Genomic DNA, 23,777 nt, shown 5'->3' on the forward strand with positions numbered 1-23,777 from the left:
TAGAGTAGGGTAGGGTATTGTAGAATAGAGTAGGGTAGAGTAGAGTTGGGTAGAGTAGAGAAATGTAGGGTAGGGTAGAATAGAGTAGAGTAGGGTACGATAGAATATAGTAGAGTAGAGTAGGGTAGGATAGAATATAGTAGAATAGAGTAGGGTAGAATAGAGTAGAGTAGAATAGAATATGGTAGGGTAGAGTAGGGTAGGATAGAATATAGTAGAATAGAGTAGAGTAGGGTAGGATAGAATATAGTAGAATAGAGTAGAGTAGGGTAGGATAGAATATAGTACAATAGAGTAGGGTAGAATAGAGTATGGTAGAATAAAGTTGGGTAGAATAGAATAGGGTAGAGTAGGATAGAATAGGGTAGGGTAGAATATAGTAGAATAGAGTAGGGTATAATAGAGTAGGGTAGATTAAAGTAGGGTAGAATAGAATAGGGTAGAGTAGGATAGAATAGAATATAGTAGAATAGAGTAGAGTAGGGTAGGATAGAATAGGGTAGGGTAGAGTAGGGTAGAATAGAGTAGGGTAGAATTAAGTAGGGCAGAATAGAATAGGGTAGAGTAGGGTAGGGTAGGATAGAATATAGTAGAATTGAGTAGGGTAGGATAGAATATAGTAGAATAGAGTAGGGTAGTATAGAATATAGTAGAATGGAGTAGAATAGAGTAGGATAGAATAGAGTATGGTCGAGTAGGGTAGAATAGAGTAGAGTGGGGTAAGGTAGGATTGAATACAGTAGGGTTGACTAGGGTAGAGAAGGGTTAAATAGAGTAGAGTAGGGTAAGGTATTGTAGAATACAGTAGGGTAAGGTATTGTAGAATACAGTAGGGTAAGGCATTGTAGAATACAGTAGGGTAAGGTATTGTAGAATACAGTAGGGTAAGGTATTGTAGAATAGAGTAGGGTAGGTGTTGTAGAATAGAGTAGGGTAGGTGTTGTAGAATAGAGTAGGGAGAGTAGGGTAGAATAGAGTAGAGTAGGGTAAGGTAGGGTAGAATAGAGTAGGGTTGACTAGGGGTAGAGTAGGTTAGAATAGAGTAGGGTAAGGTATTGTAGAATAGAGTAGGGTAGGGTATTGTAGAATAGAGTAGGGTAGAGTAGAGTTGGGTAGAGTAGAGAAATGTAGGGTAGGGTAGAATAGAGTAGAGTAGGGTTTAATAGGGTAGGGTTGAGTAGGGTGGAGGGGAATAGAATAGAGTAGGGTTGAGTAGGGTAGGATAGAATATAGTAGAATAGAGTAGAGTAGGGTAGGATAGAATATAGTAGAATAGAGTAGAGTAGGGTAGGATAGAATATAGTAGAGAGTAGGGTAGAGTAGGGTAGGATAGAATATAGTAGAGTAGGGTAGAGTAGGGTAGGATAGAATATAGTAGAATAGAGTAGGGTAGAATAGAGTAGGGTAGAATAGAGTAGGGTAGAATAGAGTAGGGTAGAATAGAGTAGAGTAGAATAGAATATGGTAGGGTAGAGTAGGGTAGGATAGAATATAGTAGAATAGAGTAAAGTAGGGTAGGATGGAATATAGTAGAGTAGAGTAGGGTAGGATAGAATATAGTAGAATAGAGTAGAGTAGGGTAGGATAGAATATAGTAGAATATAGTAGAGTAGGGTAGGATAGAATACAGTAGAATAGAGTAGGGTAGAATAGAGTAGAGTAGAATCGAATATGGTAGGGTAGAGTAGGGTAGGATAGAATATAGTAGAATAGAGTAGAGTAGGGTAGGATAGAATATAGTAGAATATAGTAGAGTAGGGTAGGATAGAATATAGTAGAATAGAGTAGGGTAGAATAGAGTATGGTAGAATAAAGTTGGGTAGAATAGAATAGGGTAGAGTAGGATAGAATAGGGTAGGGTAGAATATAGTAGAATAGAGTAGGGTATAATAGAGTAGGGTAGATTAAAGTAGGGTAGAATAGAATAGGGTAGAGTAGGATAGAATAGAATATAGTAGAATAGAGTAGAGTAGGGTAGGATAGAATATAGTAGAATAGAGTAGGGTAGGATAGAATAGGGTAGGGTAGAGTAGGGTAGAATAGAGTAGGGTAGAATAGAGTAGGGTAGAATTAAGTAGGGCAGAATAGAATAGGGTAGAGTAGGGTAGGGTAGGATAGAATATAGTAGAATTGAGTAGGGTAGGATAGAATATAGTAGAATAGAGTAGGGTAGTATAGAATATAGTAGAATAGAGTAGAATAGAGTAGGATAGAATAGAGTATGGTCGAGTAGGGTAGAATAGAGTAGAGTGGGGTAAGGTAGGATTGAATACAGTAGGGTTGACTAGGGTAGAGAAGGGTTAAATAGAGTAGAGTAGGGTAAGGTATTGTAGAATACAGTAGGGTAAGGTATTGTAGAATACAGTAGGGTAAGGCATTGTAGAATACAGTAGGGTAAGGTATTGTAGAATACAGTAGGGTAAGGCATTGTAGAATACAGTAGGGTAAGGTATTGTAGAATACAGTAGGGTAAGGTATTGTAGAATAGAGTAGGGTAGGTGTTGTAGAATAGAGTAGGGTAGGTGTTGTAGAATAGAGTAGGGAGAGTAGGGTAGAATAGAGTAGAGTAGGGTAAGGTAGGGTAGAATAGAGTAGGGTTGACTAGGGGTAGAGTAGGTTAGAATAGAGTAGGGTAAGGTATTGTAGAATAGAGTAGGGTAGGGTATTGTAGAATAGAGTAGGGTAGAGTAGAGTTGGGTAGAGTAGAGAAATGTAGGGTAGGGTAGAATAGAGTAGAGTAGGGTTTAATAGGGTAGGGTTGAGTAGGGTGGAGGGGAATAGAATAGAGTAGGGTTGAGTAGGGTAGGATAGAATATAGTAGAATAGAGTAGGGTAAGGTATAATAGGGTAGGGTTGAGGGTATAGAATAGAGTAGGGTTGAGTAGGGTAGAGGGTATAGAATAGAGTAGGGTTGAGTAGGGTAGAGGGTATAGAATAGAGTAGGGTTGAGTAGGGTAGAGGGTATAGAATAGAGTAGGGTAGAGGGTATAGAATATAGTAGGGTTGAGTAGGGTAGAGGGTATAGAATAGAGTAGGGTAGAGGGTATAGAATAGAGTAGGGTAGAGGGTATAGAATAGAGTAGGGTAGAGGGTATAGAATAGAGTAGGGTAGAGGGTATAGAATAGAGTAGGGTAGAGTAGGGTAGAGGGTATAGAATAGAGTAGGGTTGAGGGTATAGAATAGAGTAGGGTAGAGGGTATAGAATAGAGTAGGGTAGAGGGTATAGAATAGATTAGGGTTGAGTAGGGTAGAGGGTATAGCATAGAGTAGGGTTGAGTAGGGTAGAGTGGAATAGAATAGAGTAGGGTTGAGTAGGGTAGAGGGTATAGAATATAGTAGGGTTGAGTAGGGTAGAGGGTATAGAATATAGTAGGGTAGAGGGTATAGAATAGAGTAGGGTAGAGTAGTAGTGGGCGGGGCGACTCACCTTGCCATATTTCTGTGCGTAGGAGCCTGTCAGCAGAGAGTGGAACACTATGATGGTCTCATCCAGATCCCAGACAAACACTCTCTGGAGAGAGAGAAGGGGAGGGGGAGAGAGAGGGGGGAGAAAGGGGGCGAGAGAGAGGGGGGGAGAGAGAGGGAGGGAGAGAAAGAGAGGGGGGAGAGAGGGGGGAGAAAGGGGGAGAGAGAGGGAGGGAGAGAAAGAGAGGGGGGAGAGAGGGGGGAGAAAGGGGGAGAGAGAGGGGGGGAGAAAGAGGGGGGAGTATTCAGCATCTGATGACAACGCTAATAATTGTCTGTGTGTGTGTGCGTTTGTGTACCTGCATATAGGTGTGTGTGTGTGTGTGTGTGTGTCAGTGGGTACCTCCAGGTCACTGTCGGGGGGCGGTGAGGGGTTGTTCTTGCGGCCCCTCCCCCTGGCTTTAGCTCCTCCCCCACTCCGACAGCCACGGTCATCCAGTTCCTTCATGGGGCTCTGCACCGCGTCCCCTGTACACCCACACACACACACACACACACACACACACACACACACACACACACACACACACACACACACACACACACCAAATTTAAAGGGTCACAACGTGTTCATACAGGAGTCAGATCTCAGTAAAAAAACTGACTCAATCTTTATAAGACCTAAACTACAGTACACACAAGTATAGTTAAACACGTACACACACACACACACACACACACACACACACACACACACACACACACACACACACACAGACAGACAGACAGACAGACAGACAGACAGACAGACAGACAGACAGACAGGCAGACAGACAGACTAATACACGATTGTACACACACACACACTACTGGTTGTAATTCCACAAGTGGGTGGTGATTGGCTGGGGTGTACCTGGGTGGAGCTCATTGGCCTGTACTGTCATGACGGGGTTGGAGTCTTGCAGCTGATAGGCCGACGAGGAGCCGGTTCCATCCATGCTATTGGACGTCATGTAGGTTCCGTAGGTGGAGGCGGAGTAATACTGGGCGTACTGGTTTTGGCCAAACGTTGTGTACGATGGATAGTCCTGTAAACAACAGAAACAAACAGACTTAGTAAACAACAACACAACATAACAACCCCAGCAATACACTCACTGCAGCCAACAAAGATAGAGGGAGAGGGAGAGGGAGAGGGAGAGGGAGAGGGAGAGGGAGAGGGAGAGGGAGAGGGACAGAGAGAGGGAGAGGGAGAGAGAGAGGGAGAGGGAGAGGGAGGGGAGAGAGAGAGAGACAGCGAAAGAGAGAAAGAGAGAGGGGAGAGAGAGAGAGAAAGAGAGAGGTGAGAGAGAGAGAGAGAGAGAGAGACAGAGAGACCGAGAAAGAGAGAGAGAGAGAGAGAGGGGAGAGAGAGAGAGAGGAGGGAGAGAGACAGAGAGAGAAAGAAAGAGAGGGGGGAGAGGGAGAGAGACAGAGAGACCGAGAAAGAGAGAGAGAGAGAGACAGAGAGACCGAGAAAGAGAGAGAGAGAGAGGGGAGAGGGAGAGAGACAGAGAGACCGAGAAAGAGAGAGAGAGAGAGACAGAGAGAGAGGGAGAGGGAGAGAGACAGAGAGACCGAGAAAGAGAGAGAGAGACAGAGAGACCGAGAAAGAGAGAGAGAGAGAGGGGAGAGGGAGAGAGACAGAGAGACCGAGAAAGAGAGAGACAGAGAGAGAGGGAGAGGGAGAGAGACAGAGAGACCGAGAAAGAGAGAGAGAGAGAGGGGAGAGAGAGAGAGAGGAGGGAGAGAGACAGAGAGAGAAAGAGAGGGGGGAGAGAGACTGAGAGAGAGAAAGAGACGGGGGGAGAGAGAGAGAGACAGAGAGAGATAGAGAGAGACAGAGAGAGATAGAGAAAGAGAGAGGGGAGAGAGAGAGGAGACACCGAGAGAGACAAGAGTGAGAGACAGGGAGAGGGGAGAGAGAGTGAGATATATTGAGAGAGCGAGAGAGAGACCATTGCTACTACCATTGCTTTAATGTATTGTTGTTCTCATTAATATTGTTGTTGTAGTTGTTGTTAATGGTAATCCCATGTCCACTACTACTATTATTATTATTGCTGTTGGTCCCACCATTTATTTATATATAAATATATTATATATATAAAGATACATTTTCATTTTATTTATATTTTTCAATATGTATACTTTGACAATGTAAGCAATAATGAACTTGCATTGTCAATAAAGTCAATTCAATTTCATTGAGAGAGAGAGAGAGAGAGAGAGAATTGACTGACGGAGGGAAAGAGAGAGCAAAAGACTGATGTATATTTCAAATTTGAAATATACATCAAGGGATAAAATCCCCACCAACATTTTTTTTCAACTTTTTTTTTTTTTATATACTAGGAATGCACCAAATCTAGCCTATAGGGCAGATTCTCCCTCGCACACCAAATTGAGAAAAGAGCCACCAAATTCTGTACTCACCTCTATAATATTATCCTCACTAGGCTTTCTTATGCACCGCAACCCAGACAGTGACAATTCAGAGCAAAAGTACCAGCTAAACTCAACGATTTAACCATCAGTAACAATATTATAACAAATAGACATCTCTATCCAGTAATTATTGGCAAATACGAAATGTAATTGAAATCATAAACTTCAATGTTAGTAAATTTTAAACAGAGATATCAAACACCTCGTCTAAATGAAAGATATGAAACAAAGGAAGACAGACTCAGTGAGGGAATGCTGATCTTGGGACGTTGTGTCATGATCTCCTGAAGGTCACATGAACATTCTTGGAATGTTGTGTCATGATCTCCTGAAGGTCACATGAACATTCTTGGAATGTTGTGTCATGGTCTCCTGAAGGTCACATGAACATTCTTGGAACGTTGTGTCATGGTCTCATGAACATTCTTGGAACGTTGTGTCATGGTCTCATGAACATTCTTGGAACGTTGTGTCATGGTCTCCTGAACATTCTTGGAACGTTGTGTCATGGTCTCATGAACATTCTTGGAACGTTGTGTCATGGTCTCATGAACATTCTTGGAACATTGTGTCATAATCTCCTGAAGGTCACATGAACATTCTTGGAACGTTCTCCTGAAGGTTTTTGTCACGTGAGGGTCCCAGGTGTCCCTAACCATTATAAGTAAAGTCATGAAAGGGGGGGGGGGTTAAGGTAGGCGGTACACCGTTCAGCTTAAATATAGTTAAAATCTACAATCAATGACAATATGATTACATTTGATTTGATCACGTAGTACAGACTTTTCAATATGACCTCCTGGGATTTGAACTCACGACCTCTGGATTTGAGGGTACGCTGATCTTTCTGCTACGCAACAAAGTCTGCAGAAATTCCCGTCACATCCGTTACCTAGAATGCATCTCTGCACTTAACAAAAGATTGCCACTGTAGTTATCATAAAATCTGAATATTCTCTACTTGATTTCAGCAATTTGAGTTTGGGTTTTCCGGGTTACCAGTACTGAGTCAATGATAACTAGTCTATATACACAGGGTACCAGTACTGAGTCAATGATAACTAGTCTATATACACTGGGTACCAGTACTGAGTCAATGATAACTAGTCTATATACACTGGGTACCAGTACCGAGTCAGTGATAACTTGGCTATAGACACAGGGTACCAGTACTGAGTCAGTGATAACTTGGCTATATACACTGGGTACCAGTACTGAGTCAATGTGCAGGGGTACAAGAGAGACAGTAGTTCCTGGTCTGTTATAACAGAGACAGTAGTTCCTGGTCTGTTATAATAGAGACAGTGGTTCCTGGTCTGTTATAATAGAGACAGTAGTTCCTGGTCTGTTATAATAGAGACAGTAGTTCCTGGTCTGTTATAATAAAGACATTAGTTCCTGGTCTGTTATAATAGAGACGGTAGTTCCTGGTCTGTTATAATAGAGTCAGTAGTTCCTGGTCTGTTATAATAGAGACATTAGTTCCTGGTCTGTTAAAATAGAGACATTAGTTCCTGGTCTGTAATAATAGAGACAGTAGTTCCTGATCTGTTATAATAGAGACAGTAGTTCCTGGTCTGTTATAATAGAGATGGTAGTTCCTGGTCTGTTATAATAGAGACAGTAGTTCCTGGTCTGTTATAATATATACATTAGTTCCTGGTCTGTTATAATAGAGACACCAGTTCCTGGTCTGTTATTATAGAGACAGTAGTTCCTGGTCTGTTATTATAGAGACTAGTTCCTGGTCTGTTATTACAGAGACAGTAGTTCCTGGTCTGTTATTACAGAGACAGTAGTTCCTGGTCTGTTATAATAGAGACAGTAGTTTCTGGTTTGTTATAATAGAGACAGTAGTTCCTGGACTGTTATAATGGAGACAGTAGTTCCTGGTCTGTTATTATAGAGACAGTAGTTCCTGGGCTGTTATAATAGAGACAGTAGTTCCTGGTCTGTTATAATAGAGACAGTAATTCCTGGTCTGTTATGACAGAGACAGTAGTTCATGGTCTGTTATAATAGAGACATTAGTTCCTAGTCTGTTATAATAGAGACAGTAGTTCCTGGTCTGTTATTATAGAGGCAGTAGTTCCTGGTCTGTTATATTAGAGACAGTAGTTCCTGTTCTGTTATAATAGACAGTGGGTCCTGGTCTGATATAATATAGACAGCATTTCCTGGTCTGTTATAATAGAGACAGTGGTTCCTGGTCTGTTATAATAGAGACAGTAGTTCCTGGTCTGTTATAATAGAGACAGTAGTTCCTGGTCTGTTATAATAAAGACATTAGTTCCTGGTCTGTTATAATAGAGACGGTAGTTCCTGGTCTGTTATAATAGAGTCAGTAGTTCCTGGTCTGTTATAACAGAGACATTAGTTCCTGGTCTGTTATAATAAAGACATTAGTTCCTGGTCTGTTATAATAGAGACGGTAGTTCCTGGTCTGTTATAATAGAGTCAGTAGTTCCTGGTCTGTTATAATAGAGACATTAGTTCCTGGTCTGTTAAAATAGAGACATTAGTTCCTGGTCTGTAATAATAGAGACAGTAGTTCCTGATCTGTTATAATAGAGACAGTAGTTCCTGGTCTGTTATAATAGAGACGGTAGTTCCTGGTCTGTAATAATAGAGACAGTAGTTCCTGGTCTGTTATAATAGATACATTAGTTCCTGGTCTGTTATAATAGAGACACCAGTTCCTGGTCTGTTATTATAGAGACAGTAGTTCCTGGTCTGTTATTATAGAGACTAGTTCCTGGTCTGTTATTACAGAGACAGTAGTTCCTGGTCTGTTATTACAGAGACAGTAGTTCCTGGTCTGTTATTATAGAGGCAGTAGTTTCTGGTTTGTTATAATAGAGACAGTAGTTCCTGGACTGTTATAATGGAGACAGTAGTTCCTGGTCTGTTATTATAGAGACAGTAGTTCCTGGGCTGTTATAATAGAGACAGTAGTTCCTGGTCTGTTATAATAGAGACAGTAATTCCTGGTCTGTTATGACAGAGACAGTAGTTCATGGTCTGTTATAATAGAGACATTAGTTCCTAGTCTGTTATAATAGAGACAGTAGTTCCTGGTCTGTTATTATAGAGGCAGTAGTTCCTGGTCTGTTATATTAGAGACAGTAGTTCCTGTTCTGTTATAATAGACAGTGGGTCCTGGTCTGATATAATATAGACAGCATTTCCTGGTCTGTTATAATAGAGACAGTGGTTCCTGGTCTGTTATAATAGAGACAGTAGTTCCTGGTCTGTTATAATAGAGACAGTAGTTCCTGGTCTGTTATAATAAAGACATTAGTTCCTGGTCTGTTATAATAGAGACGGTAGTTCCTGGTCTGTTATAATAGAGTCAGTAGTTCCTGGTCTGTTATAACAGAGACATTAGTTCCTGGTCTGTTATAATAAAGACATTAGTTCCTGGTCTGTTATAATAGAGACGGTAGTTCCTGGTCTGTTATAATAGAGTCAGTAGTTCCTGGTCTGTTATAATAGAGACATTAGTTCCTGGTCTGTTAAAATAGAGACATTAGTTCCTGGTCTGTAATAATAGAGACAGTAGTTCCTGATCTGTTATAATAGAGACAGTAGTTCCTGGTCTGTTATAATAGAGACGGTAGTTCCTGGTCTGTAATAATAGAGACAGTAGTTCCTGGTCTGTTATAATAGATACATTAGTTCCTGGTCTGTTATAATAGAGACACCAGTTCCTGGTCTGTTATTATAGAGACAGTAGTTCCTGGTCTGTTATTATAGAGACTAGTTCCTGGTCTGTTATTACAGAGACAGTAGTTCCTGGTCTGTTATTACAGAGACAGTAGTTCCTGGTCTGTTATTATAGAGGCAGTAGTTCCTGGTCTGTTATAATAGAGACAGTAGTTCCTGGTCTGTTATATTAGAGACAGTAGTTCCTGTTCTGTTATAATAGACAGTGGGTCCTGGTCTGATATAATAGAGACAGTATTTCCTGGTCTGTTATAATAGAGACAGTGGTTCCTGGTCTGTTATAATAGAGACAGTAGTTCCTGATCTGTTATAATATAGACAGTAGTTCCTGGTCTGTTATAATAGAGACAGTAGTTCCTGGTCTGTTATATTAGAGACAGTAGTTCCTGTTCTGTTATCATAGACAGTGGGTCCTGGTCTGATATAATAGAGACAGTATTTCCTGGTCTGTTATAATAGAGACAGTGGTTCCTGGTCTGTTATAATAGAGACAGTAGTTCCTGGTCTGTTATAATAAAGACATTAGTTCCTGGTCTGTTATAATAGAGACGGTAGTTCCTGGTCTGTTATAATAGAGTCAGTAGTTCCTGGTCTGTTATAATAGAGACATTAGTTCCTGGTCTGTTATAATAAAGACATTAGTTCCTGGTCTGTTATAATAGAGACGGTAGTTCCTGGTCTGTTATAATAGAGTCAGTAGTTCCTGGTCTGTTATAATAGAGACATTAGTTCCTGGTCTGTTAAAATAGAGACATTAGTTCCTGGTCTGTAATAATAGAGACAGTAGTTCCTGATCTGTTATAATAGAGACAGTAGTTCCTGGTCTGTTATAATAGAGACGGTAGTTCCTGGTCTGTAATAATAGAGACAGTAGTTCCTGGTCTGTTATAATAGATACATTAGTTCCTGGTCTGTTATAATAGAGACACCAGTTCCTGGTCTGTTATTATAGAGACAGTAGTTCCTGGTCTGTTATTATAGAGACTAGTTCCTGGTCTGTTATTACAGAGACAGTAGTTCCTGGTCTGTTATTACAGAGACAGTAGTTCCTGGTCTGTTATAATAGAGACAGTAATTCCTGGTCTGTTATGATAGAGACAGTAGTTCCTGGTCTGTTATAATAGAGACATTAGTTCCTAGTCTGTTATAATAGAGACAGTAGTTCCTGGTCTGTTATTATAGAGGCAGTAGTTCCTGGTCTGTTATAATAGAGACAGTAGTTCCTGGTCTGTTATATTAGAGACAGTAGTTCCTGTTCTGTTATAATAGACAGTGGGTCCTGGTCTGATATAATAGAGACAGTATTTCCCGGTCTGTTATAATAGAGACAGTGGTTCCTGGTCTGTTATAATAGAGACAGTAGTTCCTGGTCTGTTATAATAGAGACAGTAGTTCCTGGTCTGTTATAATAAAGACATTAGTTCCTGGTCTGTTATAATAGAGACGGTAGTTCCTGGTCTGTTATAATAGAGTCAGTAGTTCCTGGTCTGTTATAACAGAGACATTAGTTCCTGGTCTGTTATAATAAAGACATTAGTTCCTGGTCTGTTATAATAGAGACGGTAGTTCCTGGTCTGTTATAATAGAGTCAGTAGTTCCTGGTCTGTTATAATAGAGACATTAGTTCCTGGTCTGTTAAAATAGAGACATTAGTTCCTGGTCTGTAATAATAGAGACAGTAGTTCCTGATCTGTTATAATAGAGACAGTAGTTCCTGGTCTGTTATAATAGAGACGGTAGTTCCTGGTCTGTAATAATAGAGACAGTAGTTCCTGGTCTGTTATAATAGATACATTAGTTCCTGGTCTGTTATAATAGAGACACCAGTTCCTGGTCTGTTATTATAGAGACAGTAGTTCCTGGTCTGTTATTATAGAGACTAGTTCCTGGTCTGTTATTACAGAGACAGTAGTTCCTGGTCTGTTATTACAGAGACAGTAGTTCCTGGTCTGTTATTATAGAGGCAGTAGTTCCTGGTCTGTTATAATAGAGACAGTAGTTCCTGGTCTGTTATATTAGAGACAGTAGTTCCTGTTCTGTTATAATAGACAGTGGGTCCTGGTCTGATATAATAGAGACAGTATTTCCTGGTCTGTTATAATAGAGACAGTGGTTCCTGGTCTGTTATAATAGAGACAGTAGTTCCTGATCTGTTATAATATAGACAGTAGTTCCTGGTCTGTTATATTAGAGACAGTAGTTCCTGTTCTGTTATCATAGACAGTGGGTCCTGGTCTGATATAATAGAGACAGTATTTCCTGGTCTGTTATAATAGAGACAGTGGTTCCTGGTCTGTTATAATAGAGACAGTAGTTCCTGGTCTGTTATAATAAAGACATTAGTTCCTGGTCTGTTATAATAGAGACGGTAGTTCCTGGTCTGTTATAATAGAGTCAGTAGTTCCTGGTCTGTTATAATAGAGACATTAGTTCCTGGTCTGTTATAATAAAGACATTAGTTCCTGGTCTGTTATAATAGAGACGGTAGTTCCTGGTCTGTTATAATAGAGTCAGTAGTTCCTGGTCTGTTATAATAGAGACATTAGTTCCTGGTCTGTTAAAATAGAGACATTAGTTCCTGGTCTGTAATAATAGAGACAGTAGTTCCTGATCTGTTATAATAGAGACAGTAGTTCCTGGTCTGTTATAATAGAGACGGTAGTTCCTGGTCTGTAATAATAGAGACAGTAGTTCCTGGTCTGTTATAATAGATACATTAGTTCCTGGTCTGTTATAATAGAGACACCAGTTCCTGGTCTGTTATTATAGAGACAGTAGTTCCTGGTCTGTTATTAAAGAGACTAGTTCCTGGTCTGTTATTACAGAGACAGTAGTTCCTGGTCTGTTATTACAGAGACAGTAGTTCCTGGTCTGTTATAATAGAGACAGTAATTCCTGGTCTGTTATGATAGAGACAGTAGTTCCTGGTCTGTTATAATAGAGACATTAGTTCATAGTCTGTTATAATAGAGACAGTAGTTCCTGGTCTGTTATTATAGAGGCAGTAGTTCCTGGTCTGTTATAATAGAGACAGTAGTTCCTGGTCTGTTATATTAGAGACAGTAGTTCCTGTTCTGTTATAATAGACGGTGGGTCCTGGTCTGATATAATAGAGACAGTATTTCCTGGTCTGTTATAATAGAGACAGTGGTTCCTGGTCTGTTATAATAGAGACAGTAGTTCCTGATCTGTTATAATATAGATAGTAGTTCCTGGTCTGTTATAATAGAGACAGTAGTTCCTGGTCTGTTATAACAGAGACAGTAGTTCCTGGTCTGTTATAATAGAGACAGTAGTTTCTGGTTTGTTATAATAGAGACAGTAGTTCCTGGACTGTTATAATGGAGACAGTAGTTCCTGGTCTGTTATTATAGAGACAGTAGTTCCTGGGCTGTTATAATAGAGACAGTAGTTCCTGGTCTATTATAATAGAGACAGTAATTCCTGGTCTGTTATGACAGAGACAGTAGTTCATGGTCTGTTATAATAGAGACATTAGTTCCTAGTCTGTTATAATAGAGACAGTAGTTCCTGGTCTGTTATTATAGAGGCAGTAGTTCCTGGTCTGTTATATTAGAGACAGTAGTTCCTGTTCTGTTATAATAGACAGTGGGTCCTGGTCTGATATAATATAGACAGCATTTCCTGGTCTGTTATAATAGAGACAGTGGTTCCTGGTCTGTTATAATAGAGACAGTAGTTCCTGGTCTGTTATAATAGAGACAGTAGTTCCTGGTCTGTTATAATAAAGACATTAGTTCCTGGTTTGTTATAATAGAGACGGTAGTTCCTGGTCTGTTATAATAGAGTCAGTAGTTCCTGGTCTGTTATAACAGAGACATTAGTTCCTGGTCTGTTATAATAAAGACATTAGTTCCTGGTCTGTTATAATAGAGACGGTAGTTCCTGGTCTGTTATAATAGAGTCAGTAGTTCCTGGTCTGTTATAATAGAGACATTAGTTCCTGGTCTGTTAAAATAGAGACATTAGTTCCTGGTCTGTAATAATAGAGACAGTAGTTCCTCATCTGTTATAATAGAGACAGTAGTTCCTGGTCTGTTATAATAGAGACGGTAGTTCCTGGTCTGTAATAATAGAGACAGTAGTTCCTGGTCTGTTATAATAGATACATTAGTTCCTGGTCTGTTATAATAGAGACACCAGTTCCTGGTCTGTTATTATAGAGACAGTAGTTCCTGGTCTGTTATTATAGAGACTAGTTCCTGGTCTGTTATTACAGAGACAGTAGTTCCTGGTCTGTTATTACAGAGACAGTAGTTCCTGGTCTGTTATTATAGAGGCAGTAGTTCCTGGTCTGTTATAATAGAGACAGTAGTTCCTGGTCTGTTATATTAGAGACAGTAGTTCCTGTTCTGTTATAATAGACAGTGGGTCCTGGTCTGATATAATAGAGACAGTATTTCCTGGTCTGTTATAATAGAGACAGTGGTTCCTGGTCTGTTATAATAGAGACAGTAGTTCCTGATCTGTTATAATATAGACAGTAGTTCCTGGTCTGTTATAATAGAGACAGTAGTTCCTGGTCTGTTATATTAGAGACAGTAGTTCCTGTTCTGTTATCATAGACAGTGGGTCCTGGTCTGATATAATAGAGACAGTATTTCCTGGTCTGTTATAATAGAGACAGTGGTTCCTGGTCTGTTATAATAGAGACAGTAGTTCCTGGTCTGTTATAATAAAGACATTAGTTCCTGGTCTGTTATAATAGAGACGGTAGTTCCTGGTCTGTTATAATAGAGTCAGTAGTTCCTGGTCTGTTATAATAGAGACATTAGTTCCTGGTCTGTTATAATAAAGACATTAGTTCCTGGTCTGTTATAATAGAGACGGTAGTTCCTGGTCTGTTATAATAGAGTCAGTAGTTCCTGGTCTGTTATAATAGAGACATTAGTTCCTGGTCTGTTAAAATAGAGACATTAGTTCCTGGTCTGTAATAATAGAGACAGTAGTTCCTGATCTGTTATAATAGAGACAGTCGTTCCTGGTCTGTTATAATAGAGACTGTAGTTCCTGGTCTGTAATAATAGAGACAGTAGTTCCTGGTCTGTTATAATAGATACATTAGTCCCTGGTCTGTTATAATAGAGACACCAGTTCCTGGTCTGTTATTATAGAGACAGTAGTTCCTGGTCTGTTATTATAGAGACTAGTTCCTGGTCTGTTATTACAGAGACAGTAGTTCCTGGTCTGTTATTACAGAGACAGTAGTTCCTGGTCTGTTATAATAGAGACAGTAAATCCTGGTCTGTTATGATAGAGACAGTAGTTCCTGGTCTGTTATAATAGAGACATTAGTTCCTAGTCTGTTATAATAGAGACAGTAGTTCCTGGTCTGTTATTATAGAGGCAGTAGTTCCTGGTCTGTTATAATAGAGACAGTAGTTCCTGGTCTGTTATATTAGAGACAGTAGTTCCTGTTCTGTTATAATAGACAGTGGGTCCTGGTCTGATATAATAGAGACAGTATTTCCTGGTCTGTTATAATAGAGACAGTGGTTCCTGGTCTGTTATAATAGAGACAGTAGTTCCTGGTCTGTTATAATAGAGACAGTAGTTCCTGGTCTGTTATAATAAAGACATTAGTTCCTGGTCTGTTATAATAGAGACGGTAGTTCCTGGTCTGTTATAATAGAGTCAGTAGTTCCTGGTCTGTTATAACAGAGACATTAGTTCCTGGTCTGTTATAATAAAGACATTAGTTCCTGGTCTGTTATAATAGAGACGGTAGTTCCTGGTCTGTTATAATAGAGTCAGTAGTTCCTGGTCTGTTATAATAGAGACATTAGTTCCTGGTCTGTTAAAATAGAGACATTAGTTCCTGGTCTGTAATAATAGAGACAGTAGTTCCTGATCTGTTATAATAGAGACAGTAGTTCCTGGTCTGTCATAATAGAGACGGTAGTTCCTGGTCTGTAATAATAGAGACAGTAGTTCCTGGTCTGTTGTAATAGATACATTAGTTCCTGGTCTGTTATAATAGAGACACCAGTTCCTGGTCTGTTATTATAGAGACAGTAGTTCCTGGTCTGTTATTATAGAGACTAGTTCCTGGTCTGTTTTTACAGAGACAGTAGTTCCTGGTCTGTTATTACAGAGACAGTAGTTCCTGGTCTGTTATTATAGAGGCAGTAGTTCCTGGTCTGTTATAATAGAGACAGTAGTTCCTGGTCTGTTATATTAGAGACAGTAGTTCCTGTTCTGTTATAATAGACAGTGGGTCCTGGTCTGATATAATAGAGACAGTATTTCCTGGTCTGTTATAATAGAGACAGTGGTTGCTGGTCTGTTATAATAGAGACAGTAGTTCCTGATCTGTTATAATATAGACAGTAGTTCCTGGTCTGTTATATTAGAGACAGTAGTTCCTGTTCTGTTATCATAGACAGTGGGTCCTGGTCTGATATAATAGAGACAGTATTTCCTGGTCTGTTATAATAGAGACAGTGGTTCCTGGTCTGTTATAATAGAGACAGTAGTTCCTGGTCTGTTATAATAAAGACATTAGTTCCTGGTCTGTTATAATAGAGACGGTAGTTCCTGGTCTGTTATAATAGAGACATTAGTTCCTGGTCTGTTATAATAAAGACATTAGTTCCTGGTCTGTTATAATAGAGACGGTAGTTCCTGGTCTGTTATAATAGAGTCAGTAGTTCCTGGTCTGTTATAATAGAGACATTAGTTCCTGGTCTGTTAAAATAGAGACATTAGTTCCTGGTCTGTAATAATAGAGACAGTAGTTCCTGATCTGTTATAATAGAGACAGTAGTTCCTGGTCTGTTATAATAGAGACGGTAGTTCCTGGTCTGTAATAATAGAGACAGTAGTTCCTGGTCTGTTATAATAGATACATTAGTTCCTGGTCTGTTATAATAGAGACACCAGTTCCTGGTCTGTTATTATAGAGACAGTAGTTCCTGGTCTGTTATTAAAGAGACTAGTTCCTGGTCTGTTATTACAGAGACAGTAGTTCCTGGTCTGTTATTACAGAGACAGTAGTTCCTGGTCTGTTATAATAGAGACAGTAATTCCTGGTCTGTTATGATAGAGACAGTAGTTCCTGGTCTGTTATAATAGAGACATTAGTTCATAGTCTGTTATAATAGAGACAGTAGTTCCTGGTCTGTTATTATAGAGGCAGTAGTTCCTGGTCTGTTATAATAGAGACAGTAGTTCCTGGTCTGTTATATTAGAGACAGTAGTTCCTGTTCTGTTATAATAGACGGTGGGTCCTGGTCTGATATAATAGAGACAGTATTTCCTGGTCTGTTATAATAGAGACAGTGGTTCCTGGTCTGTTATAATAGAGACAGTAGTTCCTGATCTGTTATAATATAGATAGTAGTTCCTGGTCTGTTATAATAGAGACAGTAGTTCCTGGTCTGTTATAACAGAGACAGTAGTTCCTGGTCTGTTATAATAGAGATAGTAGTTCCTGGTCTGTTATAATAGAGACAGTAGTTCCTGGTCTGTTATTATAGAGACAGTAGTTCCTGGTCTGTTTAATGGAGACAGTAGTTCCTGGTCTGTTATAACAGAGATAGTAGTTCCTGGTCTGTTATTATAGAGACAGTAGTTCCTGGTCTGTTATAATAGAGACAGTAATTCCTGGTCTGTTATTATAGAGACAGTAGTTCCTGGTCTGTTATTATAGAGACAGTAGTTCCTGGTCTGTTATTATAGCGACAGTAGTTCCTGGACTTTAATAATAGATACATTAGTTCCTGGTCTGTTATAATAGAGACACCAGTTCCTGGTCTGTTATTATAGAGACAGTAGTTCCTGGTCTGTTATTATAGAGACAGTAGTTCCTGGTCTGTTATTACAGAGACCGTAGTTCCTGGTCTGTTATTACAGAGACAGTAGTTCCTGGTCTGTTATTACAGAGACAGCAGTTCCTGGTCTGTTATAATAGCGACAGTAGTTCCTTGTCTGTTATAATAGAGACAGTGGTTCCTGGTCTGTTATAATAGCGACAGTAGTTCCTGGTCTGTTATAATAGAGACAGTAGTTCATGGTCTGTTATAATAGAGACAGTAGTTCATGGTCTGTTATAATAGAGACAGTAGTTCCTGGTATGTTATTATAGAGACAGTAGTTCCTGGTCTGTTATTATAGAGACAGTAGTTCCTGGTCTGTAGATTGAATTTCTCAATTCTATGCTTATTTTTTATGTATTGTTTTTTTATTTCATGCTACATTTTTTTTTCTCTGTTGATATTTATTAATACTGATGCTCAAATATATTGTTCATTTTTGTAATTTTTCATATTCATTGCTTTGGCATTAGTGGCCACCACCCATTCATGCCAGTAAAGCGAGAGAATGGCAGAGGGAGAGAGAGACAGAGAGAGACTGACAGAGGGAGAGAGAGAGAGAGAGAGAGAGACAGAGAGAGAGAGAGAGAGAGAGAGAGAGAAAGATTGATATTGGGAGAAAGAGAGACTGACAGAGGGAGAGATAGAGACAGAGATACCAGAGAGAGAAAAAGAGAGACAGAGATAGATAGAGAGAGACACAGATAGATAGATAGAGACAGAGATAGATAGAGACAGAGATAGATAGAGAGAGACAGAGATACAGTGCCTTGCGAAAGTATTCGGCCCCTTTGAACTTTGCGACCTTTTGCCACATTTCAGGCTTCAAACATAAAGATATAAAACTGTATTTTTTTGTGAAGAATCAACAACAAGTGGGACACAATCATGAAGTGGAACGACATTTATTGGATATTTCAAACTTTTTTAACAAATCAAAAACTGAAAAATTGGGTGTGCAAAATTGGTCTCCTGAGGGATCTCCTCCCAGACCTGGACTAAAGCATCCTCCAACTCCTGGACAGTCTGTGGTGCAACGTGGCATTGGTGGATGGAGCGAGACATGATGTCCCAGATGTGCTCAATTGGATTCAGGTCTGGGGAACGGGCAGGCCAGTCCATAGCATCAATTCCTTCCTCTTGCAGGAACTGCTGACACACTCCAGCCACATGTGGTCTAGCATTGTCTTGCATTAGGAGGAACCCAGGGCCAACCACACCAGCATATGGTCTCACAAGGGGTCTGAGGATCTCATCTCGGTACCTCTGGCGAGCACATGGAGGGCTGTGCGGCCCCCCAAAGAAATGCCACCCCACACCATGACTGACCCACCGCCAAACCGGTCATGCTGGAGGATGTTGCAGGCAGCAGAACGTTCTCCACGGCGTCTCCAGACTCTGTCACGTCTGTCGCATGTGCTCAGTGTGAACCTGCTTTCATCTGTGAAGAGCACAGGGCGCCAGTGGCGAATTTGCCAATCTTGGTGTTCTCTGGCAAATCCCAAACGTCCTGCACAGTGTTGGGCTGTAAGCACAACCCCCACCTGTGGACGTCGGGCCCTCATACCACCCTCATTGAGTCTGTTTCTGACCGTTTGAGCAGACACATGCACATTTGTGGCCTGCTGGAGGTCATTTTGCAGGGCTCTGGCAGTGCTCCTCCTTCTCCTCCTTGCACAAAGGCGGAGGTAGCGGTCCTGCTGCTGGGTTGTTGCCCTCCTACGGCCTCCTCCACGTCTCCTGATGTACTGGCCTGTCTCCTGGTAGCGCCTCCATGCTCTGGACACTACGCTGACAGACACAGCAAACCTTCTTGCCATATCTCGCATTGATGTGCCATCCTGGATGAGCTGCACTATCTGAGCCACTTGTGTGGGTTGTAGACTCCGTCTCATGCTACCACTAGAGTGAAAGCACCGCCAGCATTCAAAAGTGACCAAAACATCAGCCAGGAAGCATAGGAACTGAGAAGTGGTCTGTGGTCCCCACCTGCAGAACCACTCCTTTATTGGGGGTGTCTTGCTAAATGCCTATGATTTCCACCTCCACAGCTGAAGGATAGCTGAAGGACAGCTGAAGGATAGCTGAAGGACAGCTGAAGGACAGCTGAAGGACAGCTGGAGGATAGCTGAAGGACAGCTGAAGGATAGCTGAAGGACAGCTGAAGGACAGCTGAAGGACAGCTGAAGGACAGCTGAAGGACAGCTGGAGGATAGCTGAAGGATAGCTGAAGGACAGCTGGAGGATAGTCATTCTGTCAGTTCAGGAAGAAACAACAATAATTTGCAGAATAGTCTAATAGACCTACGACTTCATAGTATAGCCATTAGTAGGTTACAGTCTAATAGACCTACAACTACATAGTATAGCCATTAGTAGGTTATAGTCTAATAGACCTACAACTACATAGTATAGCCATTAGTAGGTTATAGTCTAATAGACCTACAACTACATAGTATAGCCATTAGTAGGTTATAGTCTAATAGACCTACAACTACATAGTATAGCCATTAGTAGGTTATAGTCTAATAGACCTACAACTACATAGTATAGCCATTAGTAGGTTATAGTCTAATAGACCTACAACTACATAGTATAGCCATTAGTAGGTTATAGTCTAATAGACCTACAACTACATAGTATAGCCATTAGTAGGTTATAGTCTAATAGACCTACAACTACATAGTATAGCCATTAGTAGGTTATAGTCTAATAGACCTACAACTACATAGTATAGCCATTAGTAGGTTATAGTCTAATAGACCTACAACTATGCAGTATAGCCATTAGTAGGTTATAGTCTAATAGACCTACAACTACGTAGTATAGCCATTAGTAGGTTATAGTCTAATAGACCTACAACTTCATAGTATAGCCATTAGTAGGTTATAGTCTAATAGACCTACAACTACATAGTATAGCCATTAGTAGGTTATAGTCTAATAGACCTATGACTATGTAGTATAGCTATTAGTAGGTTATAGTCCAACAGACCTACAACTACATAGTATAGCCATTAGTAGGTTATAGTCTAATAGACCTACAACTATGCAGTATAGCCATTAGTAGGTTATAGTCTAATAGACCTACGACCACGTAGTATAGCCATTAGTAGGTTATAGTCTAATAGACCTACGACCACGTAGTATAGCCATTAGTAGGTTATAGTCTAATAGACCTACGACCACGTAGTATAGCCATTAGTAGGTTATAGTCCAACAGACCTAGAAAGGTCAAATTTGATGACACAACTAAATATACCTATCTCAGTCTTAACATCAGAGCATCGGTGGAGTTTGGCGCTGCTTTCAAAACACAAGCAGAGAAAGGAGAGAATTATTTCTTCCCTTTAGTATTATATCTACTATTCTTGTTGTTGTTTTAATATCTACTATTCTTGTTGTTGTTTTAATATCTACTATTCTTGTTGTTGTTTTAATAGCTACTATTCTTGTTGTTGTTTTAATATCTACTATTCTTCATGTTGTTTTAATATCTACTATTCTTGTTGTTGTTTTAATATCTACTATTCTTGTTGTTGTTTTAATATCTACTATTCTTGTTGTTGTTTTAATATCTACTATTCTTCATGTTGTTTTAATATCTACTATTCTTGTTGTTGTTTTAATATCTACTATTCTTGTTGTTGTTTTAATATCTACTATTCTTGTTGTTGTTTTAATATCTACTATTCTTGTTGTTGTTTTAATATCTACTATTCTTGTTGTTGTTTTAATATCTACTATTCTTCATGTTGTTTTAATATCTACTATTCTTGTTGTTGTTTTAATATCTACTATTCTTGTTGTTGTTTTAATATCTACTATTCTTCTTGTTGTTTTAATATCTACTATACTTAAAGATGTTGTTTTAATATCTACTATTCTTGTTGTTGTTTTAATATCTACTATTCTTCATGTTGTTTTAATATCTACTATTCTTATTGTTGCTTTCACTGAGAGAGAGTGAGAGAGAGAAAGAGACTGACAGAGGGACAGAGAAACAAACAGAGGGACAGAGAGACAAACAGAGGGACAGAGAGACAAACAGAAGGACAGAGAGACAAACAGAAGGACAGAGAGACAAACAGAGGGACAGAGAGACAAACATAGGGACAGAAAGACAAACAGAGGGACAGAGAGACAAACAAAGGGACAGAGAGACAGACAGAGGGACAGAGAGACAGACAGAGGGAAAGAGAGACAGACAGAGGGACAGAGAGACAATCAGAGGGACAGAGAGACAGAGGGGAGACAGAGATACAGAGAGAGAGGGAGACAGACAGAGAGGGGGAGACAGAGAGAAAGACAGAGGGCGAGAAGGAGCACGACAGAGAGAGAGAGAGAGAGAGAGAGAGAGAGAGAGACAAAGAGAGAGATACAGAGAGAGAGGGAGACAGAGAGAGAGGGAGACAGACAGAGGGACAGAGAGAGGGACAGACAGATGGGGTTCTGGAAGAGTGTTTTACTACTCCTCCCCCTCTCATCCCCCACTTCTCTGTTCTCTTTATTCACTCATTCCCTCTCTTTCCTTTCTTCTCCTCTCTTTCATACATTCCTAACAGTTAAAGCCTATGTTCCAAATGGCACCTTATTAGCCCAATGTCTTTGGTCAGAAGTAGTGCACTGTGTAGGGTATAGGGTGCCAATTGGAATAGAGACAAAGTCTTGTGTGTTTTAACTGACTCAGTGCAGATGGAGTCTTTATAGGAGAGACCACTAAAGCTGTCACGTTTTCTTTCTGAACAAGTACTATAAAGCCCACACACACACACACACACACACACACACACACACACACACACACACACACACACACACACACACACACACACACACACACACACACACACACACACACGCACGCACGTACACAGACGCACACGGACACGCACACATACCATGAGCTGCTCAGTATGTGTAGATCATCCTTGCTACTGTGGCTTTTTCTTTTAAAGACATCGTTGCTAATTCTCTCCACTTTCTGGAGGACCGAGTTTTGAAATCAGAGGAATGCCCGAAGGAAGCTAAGGAGACGGAGAAAACTCAGCCGTTTGATTGCAAATATGAGGAGGGAGTCGAAAAGAGAACACGGAGAAGGATGCTGTATAAAAACACCTGTCTCCTGGATTACATCTTCAACCTAAGGGCAACCGTGGCATCCGTGACAGAGAGGGAGAAGCGTCCATTCATGTGTACAGGTAAGAGAGTCCAGATAGATTTCCAGATATTATATTATCAAATTAAAGAGTGCTGTTATCTAGCTGGCTAATGTTAGCTGGCTGGCTCACTAGCTAATGGTACGTGTATGGCATGTGTAGAAATATGATTTGTATCTCAGAGTAATTTGCATTGGTAGTTATAGCCTAATGTTAGCTAGCTAACACTGAAACTAGTTGGTTAGCTTTAGCTACCTGTAGACTCATACAGGGTAGTGACATCATGAGTTGGGATTATGGTTCATTGTTTCGCTAGCTAGCTAGTTAGTCACATGTCTAAACCAAAAACTCCACAACGCCAGTAACTATTTCACTGTACCGTTTACACCTTCTGTATCCCGTCCAAGTGACAAATAAACCTTGATTTGATTTGACATAGTGTGTGTTTACCAGAGACGGTAATGTGAAGAACAACATGACCTGCACCAAAGTCAGATCAGGATATAACGTTAGGCCAACGAGACAGTTTCCAAGTTCTACAATTTTCCGGTAGACTGCCCTGTTTTTATTTCATCAAACTCGGAACCGGAAGCTATTTTCTGTAATTAACGCTCCATCAACTTGTACATAATTAACTTGTTGTGAGTTTATTTTCCTGTAATAATGAAGACAAGTTAGCTAAAGTTAAGATAAGGGGCATTATTTGAACTGGCTAGCCAGCTAGCTAACTTAACATTAGCTAGCTAGCTAACTTAACTTTAACTAGCCAGCTAACTTAACTTTAGCTAGCTAGCTAACTTAACTTTAGCTAGCTAGCTAACTTAACTTTAGCTAGCCAGCTAACTTAACATTAGCTAGCTAGCTAACTTAACTTTAGCTAGCCAGCTAACTTAACTTTAGCTAGCTAGCTAACTTAACTTTAGCTAGCTAGCTAACTTAACTTTAGCTAGCTAGCTAACTTAACTTTAGCTAGCCAGCTAAATTAACTTTAGCTAGCTAGCTAACTTAACTTTAGCTAGCTAGCTAAGGAACTAGAAACGAACCAAAACATTGTTTCGAAAGTTGCTTTTAGTTGCCTGGTTTGCCAGAAAACACATTTACTAAATTCATTTTTAAACGGATGGGTTAATTGGTGTTAATATACACCAGTTATGCTATTTTGGAC

The 23,777-nt window shown here is 40.0% G+C and overlaps 1 protein-coding gene across 7 annotated transcripts in view; it reads right to left on the reverse strand.

The window, feature by feature from the left end:
• eya4 (EYA transcriptional coactivator and phosphatase 4) overlaps positions 1–23,777 on the reverse strand; it is a 143,092-nt gene that overhangs the window by 25,337 nt on the left and 93,978 nt on the right. For all 7 annotated transcript variants that reach the window (XM_036976404.1, XM_036976406.1, XM_036976400.1 and 4 more), the window contains 3 exons: positions 4,320–4,494; positions 3,810–3,934; positions 3,429–3,512 (listed from right to left, as the gene is read on the reverse strand). In XM_036976404.1, coding sequence (XP_036832299.1) covers positions 3,429–3,512; positions 3,810–3,934; positions 4,320–4,494 — 384 coding nt within the window. The remainder of the gene's footprint in view (positions 1–3,428; positions 3,513–3,809; positions 3,935–4,319; positions 4,495–23,777) is intronic.

Source organism: Oncorhynchus mykiss, chromosome 4 (genome assembly GCF_013265735.2).
Source record: "Oncorhynchus mykiss isolate Arlee chromosome 4, USDA_OmykA_1.1, whole genome shotgun sequence".
NCBI lineage: Eukaryota > Metazoa > Chordata > Actinopteri > Salmoniformes > Salmonidae > Oncorhynchus > Oncorhynchus mykiss.